The sequence below is a fragment of the Somniosus microcephalus genome, chromosome 2, assembly GCF_052327205.1.
Source record: "Somniosus microcephalus isolate GS21.2 chromosome 2, FLI_Smic_1.0, whole genome shotgun sequence".
Classification (NCBI taxonomy): domain Eukaryota; kingdom Metazoa; phylum Chordata; class Chondrichthyes; order Squaliformes; family Somniosidae; genus Somniosus; species Somniosus microcephalus.
Genome location: NC_140988.1, coordinates 135,087,131 through 135,108,943, shown reverse-complemented (window position 1 = coordinate 135,108,943; position 21,813 = coordinate 135,087,131). Strand labels below are relative to the sequence as shown.

General features: G+C 42.4%; 1 protein-coding gene across 2 annotated transcripts in view; it reads right to left on the bottom strand.

Moving 5' to 3' along the window:
* Positions 1-268: 268 nt before the first annotated feature.
* Positions 269-21,813, bottom strand: part of ndst3 (N-deacetylase/N-sulfotransferase (heparan glucosaminyl) 3) — a 453,737-nt gene continuing 432,192 nt past the window's right edge. For both annotated transcript variants that reach the window (XM_085962751.1, XM_085962758.1), the window contains exons 12-14: positions 14,758-14,867; positions 9,776-9,878; positions 269-7,995 (exon numbers count right to left, since the gene is read on the bottom strand). In XM_085962751.1, the coding sequence (XP_085818877.1) occupies positions 7,873-7,995; positions 9,776-9,878; positions 14,758-14,867 (336 nt within the window). In that variant the 3' untranslated portion in view covers positions 269-7,872. The remainder of the gene's footprint in view (positions 7,996-9,775; positions 9,879-14,757; positions 14,868-21,813) is intronic.

The following is a 21,813-nucleotide window of genomic DNA, read 5'->3' as shown; positions in this document are numbered from 1 at the left end:
GTTGTTCTCACTCAATGTCCACAAACATGCGGGGCCATCCATGGGAACCCTGACTAATTTTTGTCTCCTGATCTGAGGGGTGCTGAGATTGGGGATTGAAATGTTCTGCTGTGTGGCTCAGCTACTCACAGAATTAAAGGAGAGCTCTACTTTGTCGTTCAACACATATCAATCAAATAATACAATGTGAATTCAAGCTATTGTCATTTGAACAGTTATCAATGCAATATTTTTCAAAGGAGTTAAAGAAAAATTAGGAAGCAGTGAATCAAATTAAACAGTTGATTTATTTATTTTACACGGGCTGTTTATCATCAAACTAGATACAGGTTATTAAACTGTAGTACACAAACCAATAGAGTACCAGAATTGACTTCCAGATAGTCTAATGTACATACACACCTATTTGCATTACACTGATGGTCTCAATAGTACATTTTGATTTGATCCCAACTCCTCTACCACACAGACATGACTGCAAATACACATTTTTATATACAGCACATTTGTGTATAACAGACCTTATGCCAGAATAGCTACTGCCTTGAAAGAACATTGATGATGTTGCTCAAAACTAGAACGCTTAAACCAAAAAAAGTCACGGCAAAGTGCAGAATTTAGGATGTAGACTTAGGAAAAACATATAACTGATGGAATTAATTAACTTGTCTAATATAAAATGCAATTAATTTGCTTATATGGTTTTAGTTTTAGTAAATGACAGCAACAGAATAAGACATAAGGAGCCATGAATAGCTGTTTATAATGCCAATTTATTTGGAACATTATTTGAATTTACTTCAGATTAAAATAATGCTGGGTTAAAGAGGGATGAAGATAAAGATCAAACTAAATACGCAAAAAAATATACAATTGTCACAAAAAATAAATGATCACAACACCTCTAGCTGCTTTCATGGTCAATTGAAGACAAATTCCATTCAGTTGCCCTGTAGAAAGTCATATATGCAATAAAATGGGGTTTGGAATGCGCAAAGTGATTGACAGCTCCAACACATGGAATTGTACTCAGTATTTATGTACTGATCTCAGAGTTAGAATCATAGAGCAGATCCACTTTCTCACCAAAGGGTTCTACTTCCCCTTTTATTCATCCCATATCCACTCTTATAATTGACTCTGCTGATCGCTGCCTGCACACTACTTCATAGTTCCACCAATGTGCCATGTCAATACCAGTAAACTGTGCTGCTGGACTATTGGGAATAAAAAACCAGACTGGCCCAGCACAGTGTGGCACTGATCTATTACTAGCAGCAAGACACCCAAACAATCATCCTACAGCAATTTTAAAACTGTGATGTATCACAGGAGCCAAATTTGTTACATTTAAATTAGATCCTGACAAAATTAATCCTAGAAAAAGTATCAATGTTTTGCAAAACATTAACAAACTATTGGACAAAAGCAAAATACTGTAGATGCTGGAAATCTGAAATAAAAACAGAAAATGCTGGAAATACTCAGCAGGTCAGGCAGCATCTATGGAGAGAGAAACAGAGTTAACGTTTCAGGTCGATGACCCTTCATCAGAATATTGGATATTAGGATAAACTTAGTAGTGAATTCTTAGCAAGGTCAGTATTGATATTTTGTGCATCAGCTCAGGAAATCCCTACAATTGCTGTTCCCAGCGGGAAGTGGCAAATTGCGGAATCACTCCTCAAGAATCATTAATCAGTCGCCTGCTGTAATCCATTCTTTCCCAGAGCCTCGAGACTGTGGAGAGCTGTATCTTTCTCTCCCTCTTTTCTTCAGGCTTAACACACAAGCATGGGGTCACTGAATTGAAACTTCCTGATTTACCTCAAATTACTGAACCTACTCTTTCCCACAATGATGTTGTCCAGCATAGAAACCTTGACCCTGCACCTAATTTTGTCAATGAAAAGAGTGATGAATGTTTTATTTCCCCTGCAAACATTCATCCAAGTTTACTGGATATACTTTGTGGTAGTGAAGGATATTCAGAAGTGAGGAATTAAAGCTTTAGTTTTACAGATCCTTGGCCAGATCCCCTCTGGAGTACTGCCTTCAGTTTTGGGCACCAAACCTCAGGAAAGACAAACAAACAGAAAATGCTGGAAATACTCAGCAGGTCAGGCGTGTATTTCCAGCATTTTCTGTTTATATTTCAGATTTCCAGCATCCACAGTATTTTGCCTCAGGAAAGATATGTTGGCCTTGGAGGGGATACAGCACAGATTCACCAGAATTATATTAGGGCTGAAAGGATTAAGTTATGAGAGCAGGTTGCATAGACTTGGTTTGCATTCCTTTGAGATTGAAGGGTGATCTCATTGAGCTATTTAAAATGATAAAGGGATTTGAAAGGTAGATATAGATAAAGTATTTCCCCTGATGGGGGAATCCAGAACAAGAGAGCATAATTTTAAAATTAGAGGCAGGCCATTTAGGAGTGAAATCAGGAAGCATATTTTCACACAAAGGGTAGCAGAAATCTGGAGATCTCTTCCAGAATAGGTTGTGGTGCCGGATCAGTTGAAATTTTTCAGATTGAGATCAAAGATTTTTGTTAGGTAAGGGTATCAAAGGATATGGAGCAAAGGTGGGTAAATGGAGTTGAGGTACAGATCAGCACTGATCTGCTGAATGGCCTACTTATATTTTTACGCAATTCTAGGGTATACTAACTTTTTAGTTTTAGAGGAAAATGTATGAATGATGAGTAAGTATAGAATGTTATGCTTCGTCATCACCAATATATGTTCCACATATATAAATTGATTTATCCCCATGTATTGCTGAAATCTGCCATCTCATCCTTGGTTGTATCAGTTTTGCTTGGAAGGCAAGGTTCTCATTTAAGATTTTTTCAAACAAAACTAAATAGCAATATTCAATGAGCTCATTGATATACGTTTCATTTGGTTGAACACAAATTCCAAGAGTTACATGTTAATTATGGCATAGAATAATTGTGATATGATGAAGGAATAAAGAAAAATGATAATGGAACAGCACTTCTCATTTCGAACATAGCAAGTCTTGTGTTCTGAACCTAACAGGGCACTTCTTCCCAAATATGGTCTAAAGAAGTTGCTCAGATCCTAGCTAAAAGCACAAGACAGCAAATGACACAGGGTTACGGTGCTGTGGGCAGTCATCTTCTGAAGAAGATCGCAGGAAGATAGTTACTGCAATGAAGAGCTATTTTTATACTATTACATTATTAGTGATTCATTTTGAGACCAAAACATAGAAAATACTGTTGCTGCTATTAACAGGTGAATGTTTAACACATTTGTATGACATACATTCATGATTTTAAAACAGGTGTTAACCAGTTTAAAATAAATGGATTAATACTTCAGCTAAAATAGCAAAGGAATATTTTTCATCTGCTAATATAACATTAATTGGTAGGCTGAAAAAAGGGATATAGCAAGCAGCATCAAGAGTCAAAAATCAAGTATATTATTTTGGTAATGGATTACAACCATAATAATTCACCATTATAATTGTTTTCAATCCTCATATGAAACAAATTACATAAGAAAATATTAACAGATATATATAAGCTGAAAAAGGTACCAAATTAAGCCCAAAGGCCACCAGGAAATAATAATGCACATGATGTGCTCTATAACCACTTCTAAAATTGCTATTACACCATCATTTCTTTTTGCGGGGATGGGGGGTTGGCTCGAAGAGTTATTGATCAAGATTGAGAGGCATATAAGTAGGGACAATAGGATTCATTCTGTGATCCCACATCCCCAGTAGGGAGCTGGGCTCACAAGGAGTATGGGTCAGAGATAGGGCATCACTGTATCTACCTTTCTCTAACCTGCACTTCTTATGAGCATGGCCCCTCACTGGGAGTGCAGGATCTTTAAATTGCACCTAATGTGCTTCAGGTAGGGAGGATGCAGATTTATCTCACATTAAAGGCGCTATATAAATGCAAGTTGTTGTTGTTGGTGTTATAACTGTATAACCTTCATTCAGTAACTTCACCAAGGCTTTATGTATTTAGATAGAATGTATCATTGCTAAATATTCACTGCTTAGTGAAATTACGTTTTAAAAAAGTGCTTTTTAAAGACCGACTGACCTACACTGGCTGATGCATGCTATTTTAAGTCAGTGAAACTATCAATCACCATTTTTCAAATCTTGAGAAAAATTCTCCAGCTTTTATTTCATTCAATGTGAATGAGACAATAAACTAATATCAAACAATTAAGATTAATGGTGTAAAATGACTAAATGAATGTTGGAAGGCTCAGTTTATAAGCAGCAACAAAAAAGATGACATAAATATAGATCCTAAGACAGTAATGTCAGTCTATAAGAGTGCCACTCTGTGATGTGTTTTTTGGGCCTGATTTTATGGGAGTCATTTTTGCAAGTTTGCTCTGGTGCTGGGGGATCCTCGCCCATTGGCATCGCACATCGGAAAATTGCGAGCAGCAGGCCTGTGCTATTCGGATACGTATTTTCAGCAGGTGAAGCTCCCCACAGCCAGTACACATTGGAAAAATGGCCCAATATATGATAAGGTGGCTTTTCCGTGAACAAGCTGCCAAAGCTGGCATCTTGATTAGTGCACCACTGGAGGAATAGAGGACTGGTCAAAGATGACTCCTGCTAAATTTTTATTGTTTTCAATGTAAAAACTATTTGTAAATATTTAAATTGGGGGGCAGTCACTTGTTCCTTTTGGCAGAAGAGATCTTGAGAAAAGTAAGAAAAAAAATCTAGAATGTTTGCAGTGTCTACGACGGCATTTTAAAACTTCTTTATTAAATCTTGCACCTACCCTATCAGTATAAAATATCACTTCTGGTAACTTCAGTGCACCTTCCTTCAACAACCAAAGGCGTTACATCACAAAATTCTGTCACGGTGCCAAAAATATATTTTAAGTAGCAACAGAACAAAATTGTGCCTCAGGGAAATCACATCTGCACCAGTAACTAATGTAAAATGTGTTGAGACAGTGTAAAAAAATATAAAATAAGGTCTCTTATTTCAATGACATAAACATTATTGATCAAACCATTTTTGTCTCATAAATATTTTCAACGTAGCTCATAGCTTTTACCCTGTTACTGTCCAAACATATTTAATCTGTGTGAATTGAAAACAATTTAATCTTATTGGCTTCCTGTGCTATTTACTATTGTATTTTGTAAGCTAATTTAAGAGACTGAACCAGATTAAATTAGCAGTTATCTTTCTGAGGGCAACAAGCTATAACAGTATTAAAGATTTGACATCTCTTATTCATCAATTATGTACATATCTGAAGCAAAAAAAAACACATTTTAACATTGAGAGTCAGTGCCTACAGTTCACAATATACATCTATTTTGAGTGTTGTAGATTATTCCTGTGCCTTTGACCACTGGTTGATTATATTGATGTTGATGACAGACCAGGAACAGACTAACTACACAAAGGTAATGCAACTGCATCTATGTTTTTTTTTGCAGTTGCTTATCTGAGAATGTGTCACTGTAGGACTACAGATTCTGTGGCAGATAATAAGAGGACATTTCATCTTTGAGGCTTGAAGTTCAAGTAACCTTTGGATGAGTTCCTTCTGCTGGGTTCATACACCTGGGAATTCTCAGGAGAAATGCTTTTATGTGGCTACTACTGGATTACTTGCTGCTTGTGTAACAAGGCGCTGGTACAGGTACATGGATTCATTGCCGCATAGTTCCCCTGGAGCGCAACAAGAATCTGGAGACCCTCACATCAGTCAAGGGACCACTTTGAAACACTGATCACAGATCCAAGCAAAGCTCAATGCTATTCCCTAGAAATGTTGTTAGGAGATATGGGGAAGGGTTGGGGAGAAAGAGTGAAAGGCAACATCACGGCCTTCATCTGAAACAGTTTTGGACCCTACTTTGAACAAAGATGACTCAGTGGGCATTTAAGAAATAATGGGGGTGATATTCGTCTTGCTACTACCCCATTTGTGCTCAAGAACTGGCTGTAGCAGAACCAAAAGGAAGCGGCCGCTAGCCTGCGCCGACTTACCGCTGCTTTGATGTTCCGATTTTCAGACAGACTTGAATTCCGGGGGCCAGAGCTCCCATCAGAAATGGGCAGGAGCCTCATGTGTACGTGCAAATAGAGGCAAGTGGCATCATTTAGACCCTGAGGCCAATTTTGTCTCTACCTGTCTGACTACCATCAGTGCCTGCTCTCGCCCACCAACCACAGGTGGTACAAGTTGAAAGGTGGCCATTTCCAGCAAACCTTAAAGGGATCCTCAGCTGCTGTCAGGTAAAGCTGGTTGGAGCTATAGGAGCATTTTTCTGGCAGTCGCTTGTGGGCTTTCCACCTTAACGGATTTGAAAGCTTATGTACACGTTGCTGTAGGTTCAGTACTCATGTTACCTGCTGCCCCACAGTGTTGCTTCTTTTTGTTTCCAATGAAAAATACACTTCCCCTCTAAGCTGCTGCAGCCCCTTGACGAGCAGCTGCACCACCCACTGTCCCACCTCCAGATTGGCGAGGTGCCTATTGCAACCATATTTTGTTCTGGTAGCTCAGTGATTACATGATAACGAGGGCTGACTCCGAAAATTGCATGGGTCCCACACTGACTCCTCTGGGCAGCTGCAGTACCTGCCCCCCTGCCCATTTACCGCATGCAGACAAAAATCACCCCCAATAGATGTCACTTCACAATTACTTCATCAAAAGTCTAAAGAGGCCAAAAAAAACCAGATATGTATTTTCACTTTTTCAGTGTCTGAGTCAGAAGTGTCCACAGTCCAAACTTATATGTTGTAATGTCGTGTGCCCAAAACTTTCTCTTTTCTACAATGCTCACATTCACATTTTGCTCTTCTGGAAAGACACATCACTGAGGCAAAATGACAGGACTACTAGTCATTCAAATAATGCTGCAAGTATATGTGTGTCTGAGAGAGAAAGAGAGAGGGAGAGACACTGATCATCCAGCACAATTACACATAGCTCAGAGAAGGTACTGCCATTTAGATATTCTGCAAATTCAGCGTATCTCACTTACTTAGTGACGTTTCCATCATGACAGAGAAGGAAAGGTTTTTCCAGCAGCTGCTACAAGCCTGCAAGCCTGTTTTAATTTTATTTCTTTTGTATATGTTTGTTGGGGTTTTATTTTGGGTGGAGCAATTTTTATTGATGATTATATTGAGAAACACAATCTCCAAACCAGACAACAATCTTTAATTACGGTCAGTTCAATCAGTCACGCTTCCCTCTCAGATGTGTTTACGTGAGTGTAGGGAAAGGATACTATTCCATAGGCAAATTATGCAGTGGATAGCTTGTAATCAGTTTAAACTGTCATTATTTAATAACCAAAACCAAAATGATTGGAAACTCCAGTGAGTTTAAAGCACAAGTTTATAATGGCGAGGTTATGATTTTGGATTAATTTAAATGCATGGCAGTAAAAGTAACATAGTGCAATTTTGTTTTCACTGCAGGTACCAGACAGCTAACCAGCACTGCACTGGTTTCATTTACAAAAACAGTCACATTTTTCTGTCTTTACAATAGTTAATCAATGTTCAGATGGAGGGGGTGGGGTGGGGGGTGGGGGGGCTCAGACTGAACCCTGACTAAATGTCACCAGTTAAACATATAACTCAGCCATAGGCTGTTGATCCACATTTCCCCATGTGCTGTCAGCTTTACAATACCACATGCCAGCATATGGAAAGATTAACGAATACTTTCTGTTTGTAGAGGTATAGTAGAAAGTTGTTTTTTTTGGCAGTCACTCCTGGCTTGGGAGGGGGCAGGAGGTGGGAGCTGAGTGTTGGGACTGATAATAGGAAAATTGCTATTTGCTTCCAGTTTTCCAACAGCAACTATCTCATCACTTTTTGTAGCTCTTCCCTCAGCCAAGCTGGCAATGGCAGACCCAGTCTATAGAACAGCTTGGACAGTTCAATATTATGGTCCTTGTAGTATCTTGAGAGGAATGTTCTAGACTACAAAGAGGAACAAAAAGAAATACAACATTAAAACTAAACAAGCAGTTCATGTTCCGACTCATCCAAATATACATATCTCATACCTAAAAACAGCAGTTGTGCAAATATGTAATTGATTTATACGTATTATAAAGCAATAATTTTTTTCCCCAGCAAATGCTACTAAGTACATAAAATTCCAGAAAGTGAATGCATGCAACTTTAATACACCATGTGAAGATTTTGCATTATTTTTAGAGGTTCAAATCTGGGCCTAGAAATTGTTGAGATTGCCCAGCGCACTCAAACTGATGCACAAGAGGACCACGCAAAATTGCTCTAATGGCGCTCCAGGAGACAGTGCATCGGTCGGGAAGAAACTGTAAGTCGGTCGGTAGGGACACCGGCACCAGGCCAGCAGTAAGTCCAGGGCGGGTAGGAGATTGGGAGCGGGAGAGGATATTAACATTGAAACTACTGGAAGATCCAAGAAAGTTCCTGTCTTCTTGGATCAACTAGGCTCGTTTCTTTATTCTTGAACGGACACACTGAAAATAATACTATTTTTACCATAATATAGCTACTAAAATATCAGGTACAGTTTTATTTACTGTAATATATGGGTATGGTAGTGCAGTGGTTATGTTACTGGACTAGCAATTCAGAGGCCTAAACCAATAATCCACAGACTGTGTGTTAAAATCCCACCATGGCAGTTTGAGAATTTGAATTCAGTATAAAAAATCTGGAAATAAAAAAACTGGTATCAGTAAGAAGTGACCGAGAAGCTGTCGGATTGTTGTAAAAACCCACTGGCTCACTAATGTCCTTTAGGGAAGGAAGCCTGCTGTTCTTTCCCAGTCTGGCCTATATGTGACTCCAGTCCCACACCAATGTAGTTGCATTACCACCTTTTCAGGGCAACTAGAGATGGGCAATAAATGCCAGCCTTGCCAGTGATACCCACATCCCAAGAATGAATAATAATAAAAACTAAAACAAACACCAAATATACTAATTCTGCTCACTCCGAGATCCCTATTTTTCCCACTTTTCCCACATCTTTTTCATTTTCTATCTGTTTACCTTGCAGTTTATGTTTTTCTAGTTAATCTAACCTATTCAATTTTGTTCCTAATCTCTTCCTCTATGGAGATGGGTGCAAGTTTGGAAAAGCTGGGGTTTTTATTGGTGAAAACTGGTCTCAAAGACCACTTTTTCCAGCCAATTAAATGCCTACACTTAAAAGACTGATGTGGTGAATAGATGCACAGGTTAAACTAGGACGAGGTCTGTCAAATGAATGTACTCATCAGTCTCTTGCAATGCTCAATGAGCTTATTTGAGTAAACACATGCACAGTTCTCCAAAAATTACAGTTTGACATTAGCAGTTTCGTACCAACTACTTTCTTAAGCAAAGAAATACCAATCATACATTATCCAGAAAGCACTACGTGTGGAAATATGTTTCATGATTTTCTGTTTTTACATATTCAGCTCCTGATATGGGCAACACGATAAAATTGGGCATTTTGAAAGCTGCAAGTACATTCGGTACTCAAAGGGTAGATTTTCTGAATCCTCGCATGTGGTGCGTCAGAAAACTACAGGTCTGCTGTCTACGATTTTCTGATGTGCACTTGTGGCGTTTGAGGTCTTCACGCTGTGCAAGGACTTGGAAAATCTTCCCATGAGGATTCATGATGTTCCAAGAGTTTGTGATGTAAATTAAAGTAACATTGCATTAAATTTGTATTAGGATTAGGCTGCTGGATTATTTTAAAAAACAGAAATACCTCTAAATCCATTGCTGGATACTTTCTGCCTTTGCTTTTCCCCAGACACTTTGTCTTCCCTCCTTCAAGCAACTGGCACCAGAAGCCCTTTTGTGGATCAAACCTGAAATTCATAAGACACCCTCTCAGCCATTTGCTACTAATATTAGCTACAGTTACATAATCCCAGTAGGGATTATTCTTACACTAAAAGCTAAAGCGAAGAAGTACATAAATCTACTTCAACACAACATGCAATTGCATCAAATCACCATTTGGAGTAGGTCATTACTGCTTATTACATACTCATTTCATATTTATCTTACCTATAACAGGAAGAAAATATTTGACAAAATCTGTTTAGGAAATGCCTTATCCATAAAGTGTATTTAGCTGTTTAAAAGGAAGTGGAGTTCAGTTGAATGGGTTTAGTCTCCAGAATTTCTGCTGGATAACTACTACTGTATCATGATCCAAAACTTGAAGATATGCAGTTGCTATTCAGGATAAGTTAATGTCAATATCTGAAATGACAGCAAAAAGATGAATCTTGCAGAAGTGACACAATGCCAATAAATGCCTACAATGTTCTATGAATCAGCCCTCTCCATGGACCTTGTCTCTTTAATTCTCATTGCAATGTTTCTGTTATAAATCACTACTAATTGTTAATTTGAGTTTTTTAATGATTTCTCTCCCTTCATAATTTACCCTTCTCATTTCCTTTTCAAATTTTTAAACTACTATTGCAATAGCTAGATTAGAATTTATTTTATAACCCTTGTGTAATAAAATAACAGTGCAAATATTACATTAAGTGTTCAAGGTTTCTGTCTTTGTGTGACACTTCGGTGTATACCATTGAGCCTCGAGGACCATATATATGCTGGAATTTTCCTTGGTGTCACTTTTGCTGACATTATTTGCCAGGGTGAACTTGTGTCCACTTAACTGCCCCACCACTGACCCTGTCAAATTTCCTGAAGTCAACCTCTTTTGAAGTGATGTTTCCCGGTGTTGTTCCCGGGATGAAAACAGCAACATCTGCCAGTGTGATAGAGTACATTGATTGTACTCTGGTTGATTGCACTCACTGGGTTGGGCCATTTAATTTTTAAATGTTCTCTGCCCTCCCTAGCAATGCTGAATGCTGGCATTACTAGTGCCGGGCATTGCTAATGCAGTAATGTCAGAAAATGTAACCAATGATGCCAATACGTCATTGTTGCCTTATTTGAATATGCCGGCCTGTTTTGGGGCAGTCAATTCCAACATCTGATGTCAGTTCTGGTAGAAAATCCTAGAAGTGGCCAATACTGGCAAGGAGCCTGTGTAATGTCTCACTGACCGATTTTCCACCCCTGTCTGAAAATTGCCCAAAGTAGGGCAATTATTCTTGAGAAAATACTGCCTATAAAGCTGAAATCAATGGTCTGATTAAGTCAGTCTCCTTTAGACAAACATTTGGTCTGCTTGGGTGTACGACTGATCCCCATTTTCACTGGCTAACAGCCAGAGGGGTCTGAAGACTGTAACCATGTGGCAAGCACTACATTGCGATTAGCAGCTTGAGGGACTTAGCTGGTCTCGTGGCTCCAGGAGCATCAATTAGACTGAGCTGCAGTTGATGTATACGCCCTTCATGCAAGCACTTTCATTAATCAGTAATGGGGAACTAAACCAGGTTCAGTAAACTTGTCTCCATGTGTGAGATACAAGTCCTGCTCTTGCAATGTCAGCAGAACCAAGGCTGTACCTGCCCAAGGTGTGGGCAAACCTACACTAAAAGTAAGGAGGGCTGCCCTCATCAAACTTTGCAAGGCTAGCCATTTTTTGTCCTATTTTAATATCTTCCCTGTGCAAGAAAAATAGGTGAAGGGAACCTGGCTAGCAATTGAGTGAGGAGTGGGGTGGGGGTGCGGAAATCTGGCAAGTTGTTTGCCATTAAAGGGGATAGGCATTTTTGTTATAGTGAAAGTTCTGCTTGCTAGCAAGGTGGCCAGAAGTGTGCGTATCAAAAAACCTTCTGGAAGCGCGAATATGGGAAAATTTTCCAGTGACTTCCAAGGAGGAGATGTGGATTCAAAAGAGGCATTTTCTGAATTACGGAATGATTTAAACAAAATATGAATGGGTCAAGCAACAGCAGATTATATTTAATGCATTACAGTCTTGGTCCAAACATGGACAAAAGAGCTGAATTCCAGAGGTGAGGTGAGAGTGACTGCCGTTGACATCAAGGCAGCATTTGACTGAGTGTGGCATCAAGGAGCCCTAGTAAAACTGAAGTCAATGGGAATCAGGGGGAAAACTCTCACTGGCTGGAGTCATACCTAGCACAAAGGAAGATGGTTGCGGTTGTTGGAAGTCAATCATCTCAGCCTCAGGACATTGTTGCAGGTGTTCCTCAGGGCAGTGTCCTAGGCCCAACCATCTTCAACTGCTTCATCAATGACCTGCCCTCCATGATAAGGTCAGAAGTGGGGATGTTCGCCTATGATTGCAGTGTTCAGTTACATTCGCAATTCCTCAGAAAATGAAGCAGTCCATGCCCACATGCAGCAAGATCTGGATGACATTCAGGCTTGGGCTGATAAGTGGCAAGTAACATTTGCGCCACACAAGTGCCAGGCAATGACTATCTCCAACAAGAGTCTAACCACCACCCCTTGACATTCAACGGCATTTCCATCACTAAAAACCATCAACATCCTGGGGGTCACCAGTGACCAGAAACTAACTGGACCAGCCACATAAATACTGTGGCAACAAGAGCAGGTCACAGGCTAGGTATTCTGTGGTGAGTGTCTCACCTCCTGACTCCCCAAAACCTTTCCACCATCTACAAGGCACAAGTCAGGAGTGTGATGGAATACTCTCCACTTGCCTGGATGAGTGCAGCTCCAATAACACTCAAGAAGCTGGACACTATCCAGGACAAAGCAGCCCACTTGATTGACATCACATCCACCACTTTAAACATTCACTCCCTCCACCACTGGCACACCGTGGCTGCAGTGTGTACCATCTACAAGATGAACAGCAGCAACTTGGCAAGGCTTCTTCGAAAGTATTTCCCAAACCCACGACCTCTACCACCTAGAAGGACAAGGGCAGCAGGTGCATGGGAACACCAAGTTCCCCTCCAAGTTACAAACCATCCTGACTTGGAAATATATCGCCATTCCTTCATCGTCGCTGGGTCAAAATCCTGGAACTCCCTTCCTAACAGCACTACGGGAGTACCATCACCACAGGGACTGCAGTGGTTTAAGAAGGCGCCTCACCACCACCTTCTCAAGGACAATTAGGGATGGGCAATAAATGCTGGCCTTGCCAGTGACACCCACATCCCAGGAACGAATAAAAAAAATTGGAAAGTACTGCACTTAAGCAGAAAAATGGGTCACATACATACTTCATGACTGGATTTGAAACAGCTAAAGATGATTTTCAAAAGACTTGGGAATGTTAGTGAACTCAAATGTGCAACATGTCTAGCCAATGCAAAGAGCAATCAAAAATTCCGTTAGAATGTTGAATTACATAGAGAAGTCAGAGGAAGATGTGATCAAACTGTGCGGTGCTTGGTTCAGAACGCACCTTGAGTACCATGTCCAATTCTGGTTGCCAAGAAATGAGAGACACATTGAAGCACCGGCATCAGCACTGAGAAGAAACCACAAGGTTGATCTCTTGTGGCAGGGGTCTGAGTTTTGAGTAAAGACTGGAGAGACATGGGCCTAGAAATTTGGCTGCGCAGCGCCTGTTTTTCAGGCACTAAATGTCTCCTAAGCCTCCAATATGGCGGGTAGGAAGTGGATCTTGATTACCAGCTGGAAGTGCACTGCCCGCCATACTGGTATATGCCAGAAAATCGGCATCCAGGGCCTTCTCACTGCTTCTCCCACTGAGAAGGTGCAGAGATGTAGCACTAGGAAGTTGAGGCACACCTTAAAGAACACCAAGCGGAAGCACTGTGGTAACCGTTAGAGGACTTCCATTTTTAAGTATAACTTAATACATTTTGTGCATATTATTTCTCCTTTACAAGGACAGTTTTTGTTAGGAAGGGCCGTAAAACATACCAATCTATGTTAGGGTAGTGTAAGATGGCAGTTGAGGCAACATAAAAAGAAATGAACTACGTGTTAACGCTGTGGTAAACTTCTCAGCTAGGGAAAGAGCTGACCTTGCGGTGAAAGTTGTCTGCAGGTCATCCTAGAGCAAATGTTACAGCTCAGTGTCAGTCCTTCTAGTGAAACGAAGCTGGTGAAGACAGGGGTCCTCTAACACACTCAGGTAGGAATGTTGGAGTCTACAAATGCAGATCCTGGGGTACTAATTGATATGGTCAGTTTAACTCAGGTGGCAGCACACTTCCATTTTGTGTACTTCATCATCAAGTCTTCATCATCTAAATCAGGAATCTCAGATGGCCCCTAATAGGAAGTCCCATGCTCTGCAATTTGTTTGCTGCAACTTCAATTACAAAATGGCAAGTAACTATGTCGTGGAAACTTCTTGTTGAAAAAAAAATGGTCTCATGCAGAAATGGTGTCCTCCGCAGTGACAGAAACGAGTGCAGAGAGACAAAATGTAACTCAACGTCAAAGTTTGCTGAAAAAACACAGCGACCTTAGTATGAACCTTTGCTGTGAAAACCTAGCTTTAAGAATCCTATTTCAGCAAGCCAGGCCAATGGATTAGTCACGTACTCATATGGGTGAGGTGCTAGTTGGGGGGGAAGCTTGTCTGAGGAAGGTGATTTTTTTTTCTGAGCATGAGCCCTAATGATAAAATTGATATATTACATCCTTTTGCTGCCATTTTACTTTGCTGCAAAATGCAGTGCACTGGGAATTGGGCGTGTGGGCCTGCACCCCTGAGTTTATAACCCATGCTCACTGTTGTCAAGGCAGTGAAGCCCCATGCAAAATCAGAACTACAATATAAATAAAACATTTAATCATAAAAATTGAGTACATATATTATAAACTTACGTCAGGGCCTGAGAATAATTGTAGTACTGGGAAACTCCAAGAAATTTCTGCACACCATCCATTACTGCAGCAGGGTCAGTCCTCAGCTTGTGCCCGTCTATAATGTGTAACTAAAACCAGTTTCAGTCAGATAATATTACTGGACAATAAATCATTAAAGTACAAACACAAATTCAAAGTAAGAATATAAATAAAATATAACTATCCACATCTATCTGGCTGTCATTTGGTAGCATACTGAATTAAATGGCTGTTACACACTCGTGGTGAGGGGGAGGTGATACAGTGTGGCTAAGACTTCAGCTGTTTGCTATCTTAGGTTAGACTTCCCCTTGGCAAGCAGTAGTGAATTTACTGCCACTGGTTTGACAAAAAATATGCTGCTCACAATTCCACAAGAAGAGCCAACTTAAATCTGTTAATTCCTGACGAGCAGACAGTATTTGATGTAGCAACTGTGTGTGGGCTGGCAAATAATAATCCTGTCTGTCCAAAAGCTATAACTATTACTGGCGTAAATTTTTAATTTCTTCATAATAATTGGCTATAAGGTGCCTGAAGCTGTTAAAATGACAATTGCATTGTTTCCTTGCCAGGTATAAAGTTATATTGGTCGATGACCTTTGGTCAGACCTGAAACGTTAGCTGTGTTTCTTACTCCACAGATGCTGCCTGTGCTGCTGAGTATTTCCAGCATTTTCTGTGTTTAGTTCAGATTTCCAGCATCCGCAGCATTTTGCTTTTGATAAAGTTATATTGCACGTTTTCCATTGATGTAAAACAGGTTTTGCTTCCCAACACAAGAATTGTAATTTGAATGCAGCTAAACCTGGTGGCAATAGTCAGGCGTGAGAAGATGTTGTCATGCCACTTCGTACTAGGTGTGGTGCAATTTTAACTGGGGTGGGAGGCAAGCTTTTCAAATTTTAAAATTAAAACTTAAAAAACTCCAAGGGGAGCCACTTTAACTTTTTTAAACTTAAAGTCAACTCTTTTATGACACCAGAAAGTTTGCAGCCTAGAAATCCGATAAAGCCTGAAAACGGGCAGTGTCACCGAGGGGCGAGGTTAACACACGCCAGTAAAAAAGAGTGCAGGCAGCACCATTAGTTTGGTGCTGCCTGCTGATTTAAATGATTGCAGTGCACAGCTACCGTGCAACGCGCTGCTTCAGGCGGTACGCTCAGCAGGAGGCCTAATGTAGCATTGCCGTAGCGTCCCTGGAACGAGGCAGCGTTTTCTTAAAACTAGGCTGTCATTTTAGAAAGTGGTCTCTTGCCCTTAAAAGGGGACTGCCTTCTAAAATAAAAAAAATAAAAATAATTTAAAAGTAGACAGCCTTTAGCTGTTAAGAGTTCAACTGCCTTCTGAAAAAAAATTAAAATAATTTCCAAATAGCAGTCTTCAGCTCTTAAAGCTGAACTTCCTTCTGCATGTAACTAAAATGTTAAAAGTTCTTTAGCACTAACACAAATGGCTCAACAAGCCTAGGAAAGGGCACCCAATGTCTCGCATGCAGCACTCCAGCTTTGTGCAGGGGGGTGAACACTGCAAGAGAGGTCCACTACCCACAGGGGGACCAGGAGGCCCTCTAGAAAGAAGGATGTGCGACCAGATCACCGAGGCCATCATTGCCAGCAGTGTCGGCCCCACCACCTGGCTCCAGTGTCCAAAGAAGTTTCATGACCTCAGGCCACTGGTCAAGGTCAGTGAATGCATCTTCAAAAGCCATCTCCTACCAACTGCACCACTAGCCTCACAAACTGCTCAGTGCATGACCCCAATCACTCACCTACCAACAAATTATACCAAACACAAGGCACACCTCACATTCCTAGCTTCAACTCACCCACTTTGAAGAGATGGTGCTGGCCATTCTTGGCAGGAGCATGGCTGAGCCCTTGGCCAGCAGTGGGGCTGAAAGAATACAAGATGCTGGTATCCTCATACATTATCCTCCTTCTCACATCCCACTTCCACTCATCCCACAATCTCTTCTGATGGACAAGCTGCACATGGTGTAAGCATACATCTCTTGCTTTCCCACTATCCCTTCACCACAACCCTAACATTATGCCTTCCTCATTTCAGACACCCAAGAAATCCAGCCTGCCCAACCAATGGTTGACCAAGAAGAGGGAGACGAGAGTGAAGAAGAAGAAACACAGTCACTCGATTTCATACACCCACCCACCAGCTCCTCAAGGTCGACCAGCAAGGCCATTTGCAGTGTCCCCCACTGAAAATCAGCAGCCATCCACCAGCCATGCTGCAGCCACTGGGCTAACACTGCATGAAATCATTAGGATAGGCAAAGGTGTTGTGTATGTACCTTTAAGGGAATAACTGGTCTCAGGCTGCAGTACCGGCAGTGACCACCCCTGTATAAAAGGCCCTAGCAGGCTTCTGTAGTTTCAGTTTCCAGGTTGTCCCCATTCAGTAAAGACTTGTTATAATCAACTCCTGCAGTCCGTGTCTCAATTATACACGGACATAATACTGGCGACGAGTAAGAAACGAACTTACCTGCAACTCGGCAGCACCTCAGATGACGTTATTGAAGGTCGAAGCCAGAAGAAAGAAAAACAAATAATCCAAAGAAACCCGAGAAACGGGCGTCGACCGTGGGCAACCGCCCTCCAAATCATCGAATTGAAAAGTGCAGGAGAGACTGTCGAGAGCCAGGCTTGGTCTCCAGTCTGTGGTTTCCCAGCTAATCGGGCTGGTGGCAGGTAGTGCACTGATCCTTCCTGGGCTGCGGCGGGCTAGAGCTCGATCGGGTGGCTCTGCAACGGGGCCGGGCAGCGAGTCGGGAAGCAAAGAGAGAGAGAGGGGGGGAGCACACAGGGCGCGGCCGGTGCTTCGCAGCCGGGCAGCGTTTGGACCTAAGAAGAGGGAGGGAAGTGTCCCAGAGTGTCCGCTCCACGACAGGAACGGTTCTTCAGTTAACGGAGCAAATATTGAAGCGCGATAGAAAAATAAAAATACAGCGGAGAGCGGCGTTGGCAGCAGCGATCGGGGAGGCGCGAAGACCATAGGGCGTCGCCATTACAGGATAGTAAAATAAATATAATCGCCAGCAACAGCGTTGGCAGCAGCGGCAGCGGTGGGAAAGCGCGGGAGGCGCCATTTTGATCAATCGGGGACGAAGGCAAAGCACGGGAGGCGCCATCTTAGATTTTCAAGATGCCAAAGACTGGCGATATCACTGCCTTCGATAATGCAATAGAAGACTGGACCACGTATGTGGAAAGAGTCGAGGTATATTGCGAGGCAAACGAAATAGCCGATGAGAAAAAGGCATCGGTATTGCGAAATTTAATGGGCGCAAGAACGTACGGCCTATTGCGGGACCTGATTACTCCAGCCAAACCGAAGGCGAAGAGTTTTAACGAAATTGTTGCTATCCTACAGGAACACCTAAATCCTACACCGCTGCTGATGGCAGAAAGATTTAAATTCCACAGGAGAAATCAGCATAAAAATGAGAGCAATGCTGATTACCTTACGGAACTATGCAAGCTATCAAAGCAGGACTGGCAGATACCTTACGGGACTAAATTGTCTGTGGACTCCTGAGTGAAGGAACCCAGAAGAGGTTACTCTCAGAGAAAGAGCTGACGCTAGATAAGGCTTTCAGCGTGGCAGTATCGTACGAAGCAGCAGCAAGGGGAGCTGCGGAAATACAACAAAAGCCACAGGAATACGGCACCCACGAAATGACACGGGGATTTGCTAAATGTTATCGCTGCGGCAGAACAAACCATTACCAGAAGGGCTGCTGGTCCAAGGACAAAATATGCAGGCAATGCGGAAAGATGGGACACATTGCACGAGTTTGCAGGTCTGGGAAGAAGACCAACGACAACAAAAAGGCTACTAAGGAACCGTACAGGAAAGTACAAAAGATGACGGACAGTAGTTCCGAAGACCAGATGAGCGATAGTGAATCCGGGAACAAGAGACTAAGCTGTCTCAAACTTCACAACGTAATCGCAAAAGAGGATCACCGAACCATTTGGGTCACCCTCACGATAGCAGGGTCCCAAGTCAAAATGGAATTGGATACAGGATCAGCTCTAACCGTCATGAATCGACGAGACTACGAGCGGCTATTCTCACACATACCCTTGAGAGAGACATCCATTGTCTTGAGGACGTATACAGGGCAAAAAGTATACCCCAGAGGAAAAATAAGGGTGCCTGTCGAGTACAACGGCAAGAAAATACGGAAATTGTATCTCTACATTCTGCAAGATGGTGGACCACCGTTATTGGGACGTGAATGGATCAGAAAGATAAGTTTAGACTGGCACTCCATTCAGGCACTGACGGTCGCTGGTAAAAAGGATGACGACGTCACTCCTGGACGATTGTCAACAATCTTAGCTGACGCCAAAGAGGTATTTCAACAAGAACTGGGCACTCTTAAAGGCGTAACCGCCTCGATAAAAATAGAGGAGAATGCAATTCCCAAGTTTTTCAAAGCAAGACCGGTACCATATGCAATTCGCCCAGCCGTCGAGGCAGAGCTGGAGAATCTGGAGAAGGCAGGCGTGTTATCTAAGGTAGACTGGAGCGAGTGGGTGACACCCATCGTTCCTGTCATGAAGAAAACGTTAAACAATAAGTCTGAGGAGCCAAGGAAGGTTTGCATCTGTGGGGACTTCAAGGTGACGGTGAACCCAGTCCTTCACACAGTACAATATCCTCTTCCAAGGATAGAAGATATCTTCGCCTCACTATCTGGAGGGAAGCGTTTTACAAAAATTGACCTAGCACAAGCATATTTGCAGATGGAGGTTGAAGAATCCTCTAGGAAGTATCTCACGATAAACACTCACAAAGGTCTTTACCAGTATAATCGACTGGTATTCGGAGTAGCATCAGCTCCGGCGATATGGCAAAGAGCGATGGAACAAGTCCTGCAAGGGATTCCGGGGACTCAGTGTTACTTGGACGACATCCTAGTGACAGGTGAAGATGACAGTGAACACCTTGCCAACCTAGAGCAGGTGCTCACTAGACTACGTGAACATGGGCTATGAGCCAATCGCCCTAAGTGCAAGTTTTTTTAAGAAACAGATATCGTATTGTGGCCACGTGATTGATGAAGAGGGGTTGCATAAGTCCCCTGACAAAATTGAAGCGGTAGTTAAGGCTCCAGCGCCTGAAAATGTGTCACAACTGAGGTCATTCCTCGGATTGGTGAATTACTACCTTAAGTTTGTGCTGAATTTGTCCACAATTCTGCATCCACTGAATGCCCTACTACGAACGGGAGTAGCATGGAAATGGAGCGATGAATGTAAGCGGGCCTTTCAGAAGAGTAAGGACCTAATCACTTCAAGAGAAGTATTGGCTCACTACAACCCATCACTACCGATAAGACTGGCGTGTGATGCGTCTCCCTACGGTGTTGGGGCGGTACTGTCACATAAATTCCTTGATGGTTCAGAGAGGCCGATAGCTTTTGCGTCACGCTCGTTAACTTCAGCCGAGCGTAACTACGCCCAGACTGACAGAGAGGCCCTCAGCCTGGTGTGGGGGGTGAAGAAGTTCAATCACTACCTGCACGGTCAGAAATTTACTCTACTAACTGATCATCAACCTCTCGTCTCCATTTTCAACCCTCAGAAGGGCGTACCGATAATGACGGCACAACGGCTACAGAGGTGGTCCCTTTTCCTAGGGGCACACCAATATGACATCGAGTACAAAGGAACTAAACAGCATGGGAATGCTGATGGATTGTCGCGCCTACCGTTGCCGATGGTGGAAGAATCACCAGCAATGGATCCAGTGGAGATATTCCACTCGACCATAGTCGAATGTCTACCTGTGACGAATGCAAACATAGAAAAGGAAACACGAAATGACCCGACACTCTCCTGGGTCTATGATTTAACGGTGAAGGGATGGCCAGCACATGGCGAACCACTGTTGCCAGCATTCTCGCCGAGAAGAGAACAGCTGTCAGTGTGCAGAGGAACCTTGATGTGTGGATCCAGAGTAGTAATTCCACCCAAATTGAGGGATAGAGTGCTCAATGAGCTTCATGAGGGTCATCTGGGAGGGGTAAAAATGAAGAACTTAGCCAGAGCGTTTGTGTGGTGGCCGGGAATCGATAGAGAAATCAAAGAGATGACCAAGAGCTGTACAGGATGCCAGAAGGTCCAAAACGCCCCACCACAAGCCCCTCTACATCCATGGGAGTGGCCCTCATCTCCGTGGCAAAGGGTGCACATTGATTTTGCTGGTCCCTTTATGGACTCGATGTTTTTAATTGCGGTGGATGCACATTCAAAGTGGCCAGAGGTAATAAAAATGTCCTCAACCACCACAGAAAATACTATCACAGTCTTACGAACCATATTCGCCAGGAATGGGCTGCCTGAACAGATTTGCTCTGACAATGGACCACAGTTTGTGTCTGAAGAGTTCCGGAGGTTCTTAAAGAACAATGGTGTTAAGCATTACACATCCGCCCCATATCATCCAGCCACTAATGGATTGGCCGAGAGGTTTGTTCAAACATTCAAGAAGGCTATCAAGGCAATGTGTAATGAAGATATACCCCTACAACACAAGGTGGATAACTTCTTGTTTGCCTACCGGAATGCGACACATGCGGTTACCAACCAAACTCCAGCCATGATGTTCTTCAATTGAAGACTACGATGCCGCTTGGATTTGGTTAAGCCAAACGTCAGAAGAGATGTGGAGAACAGGCAGTTTCAGAATATGAATGAAAGGCCGACCAGGAGTTTTAAGATAGGTCAACCAGTTTTGGCCCGGGGCTACCGCACAGAGAAATGGCAGCCAGGAACGATCTGTACACGGCAAGGACCTCTAATGTATACCGTGGACGTTGGAGAGAGCATTGTAAGACGCCATGCTGACCAGATTCTAGAGTCACTGGAAAACCTCAACTCCACACCACGATCTGATACACCTGGCGATGAAACCGAAGTACCAATTGCATCTACCGCAGAATCGGTGATATTGGAAGCAGACGAACCAAACAACGACATTGATCCCGACGCAACCTTGCCA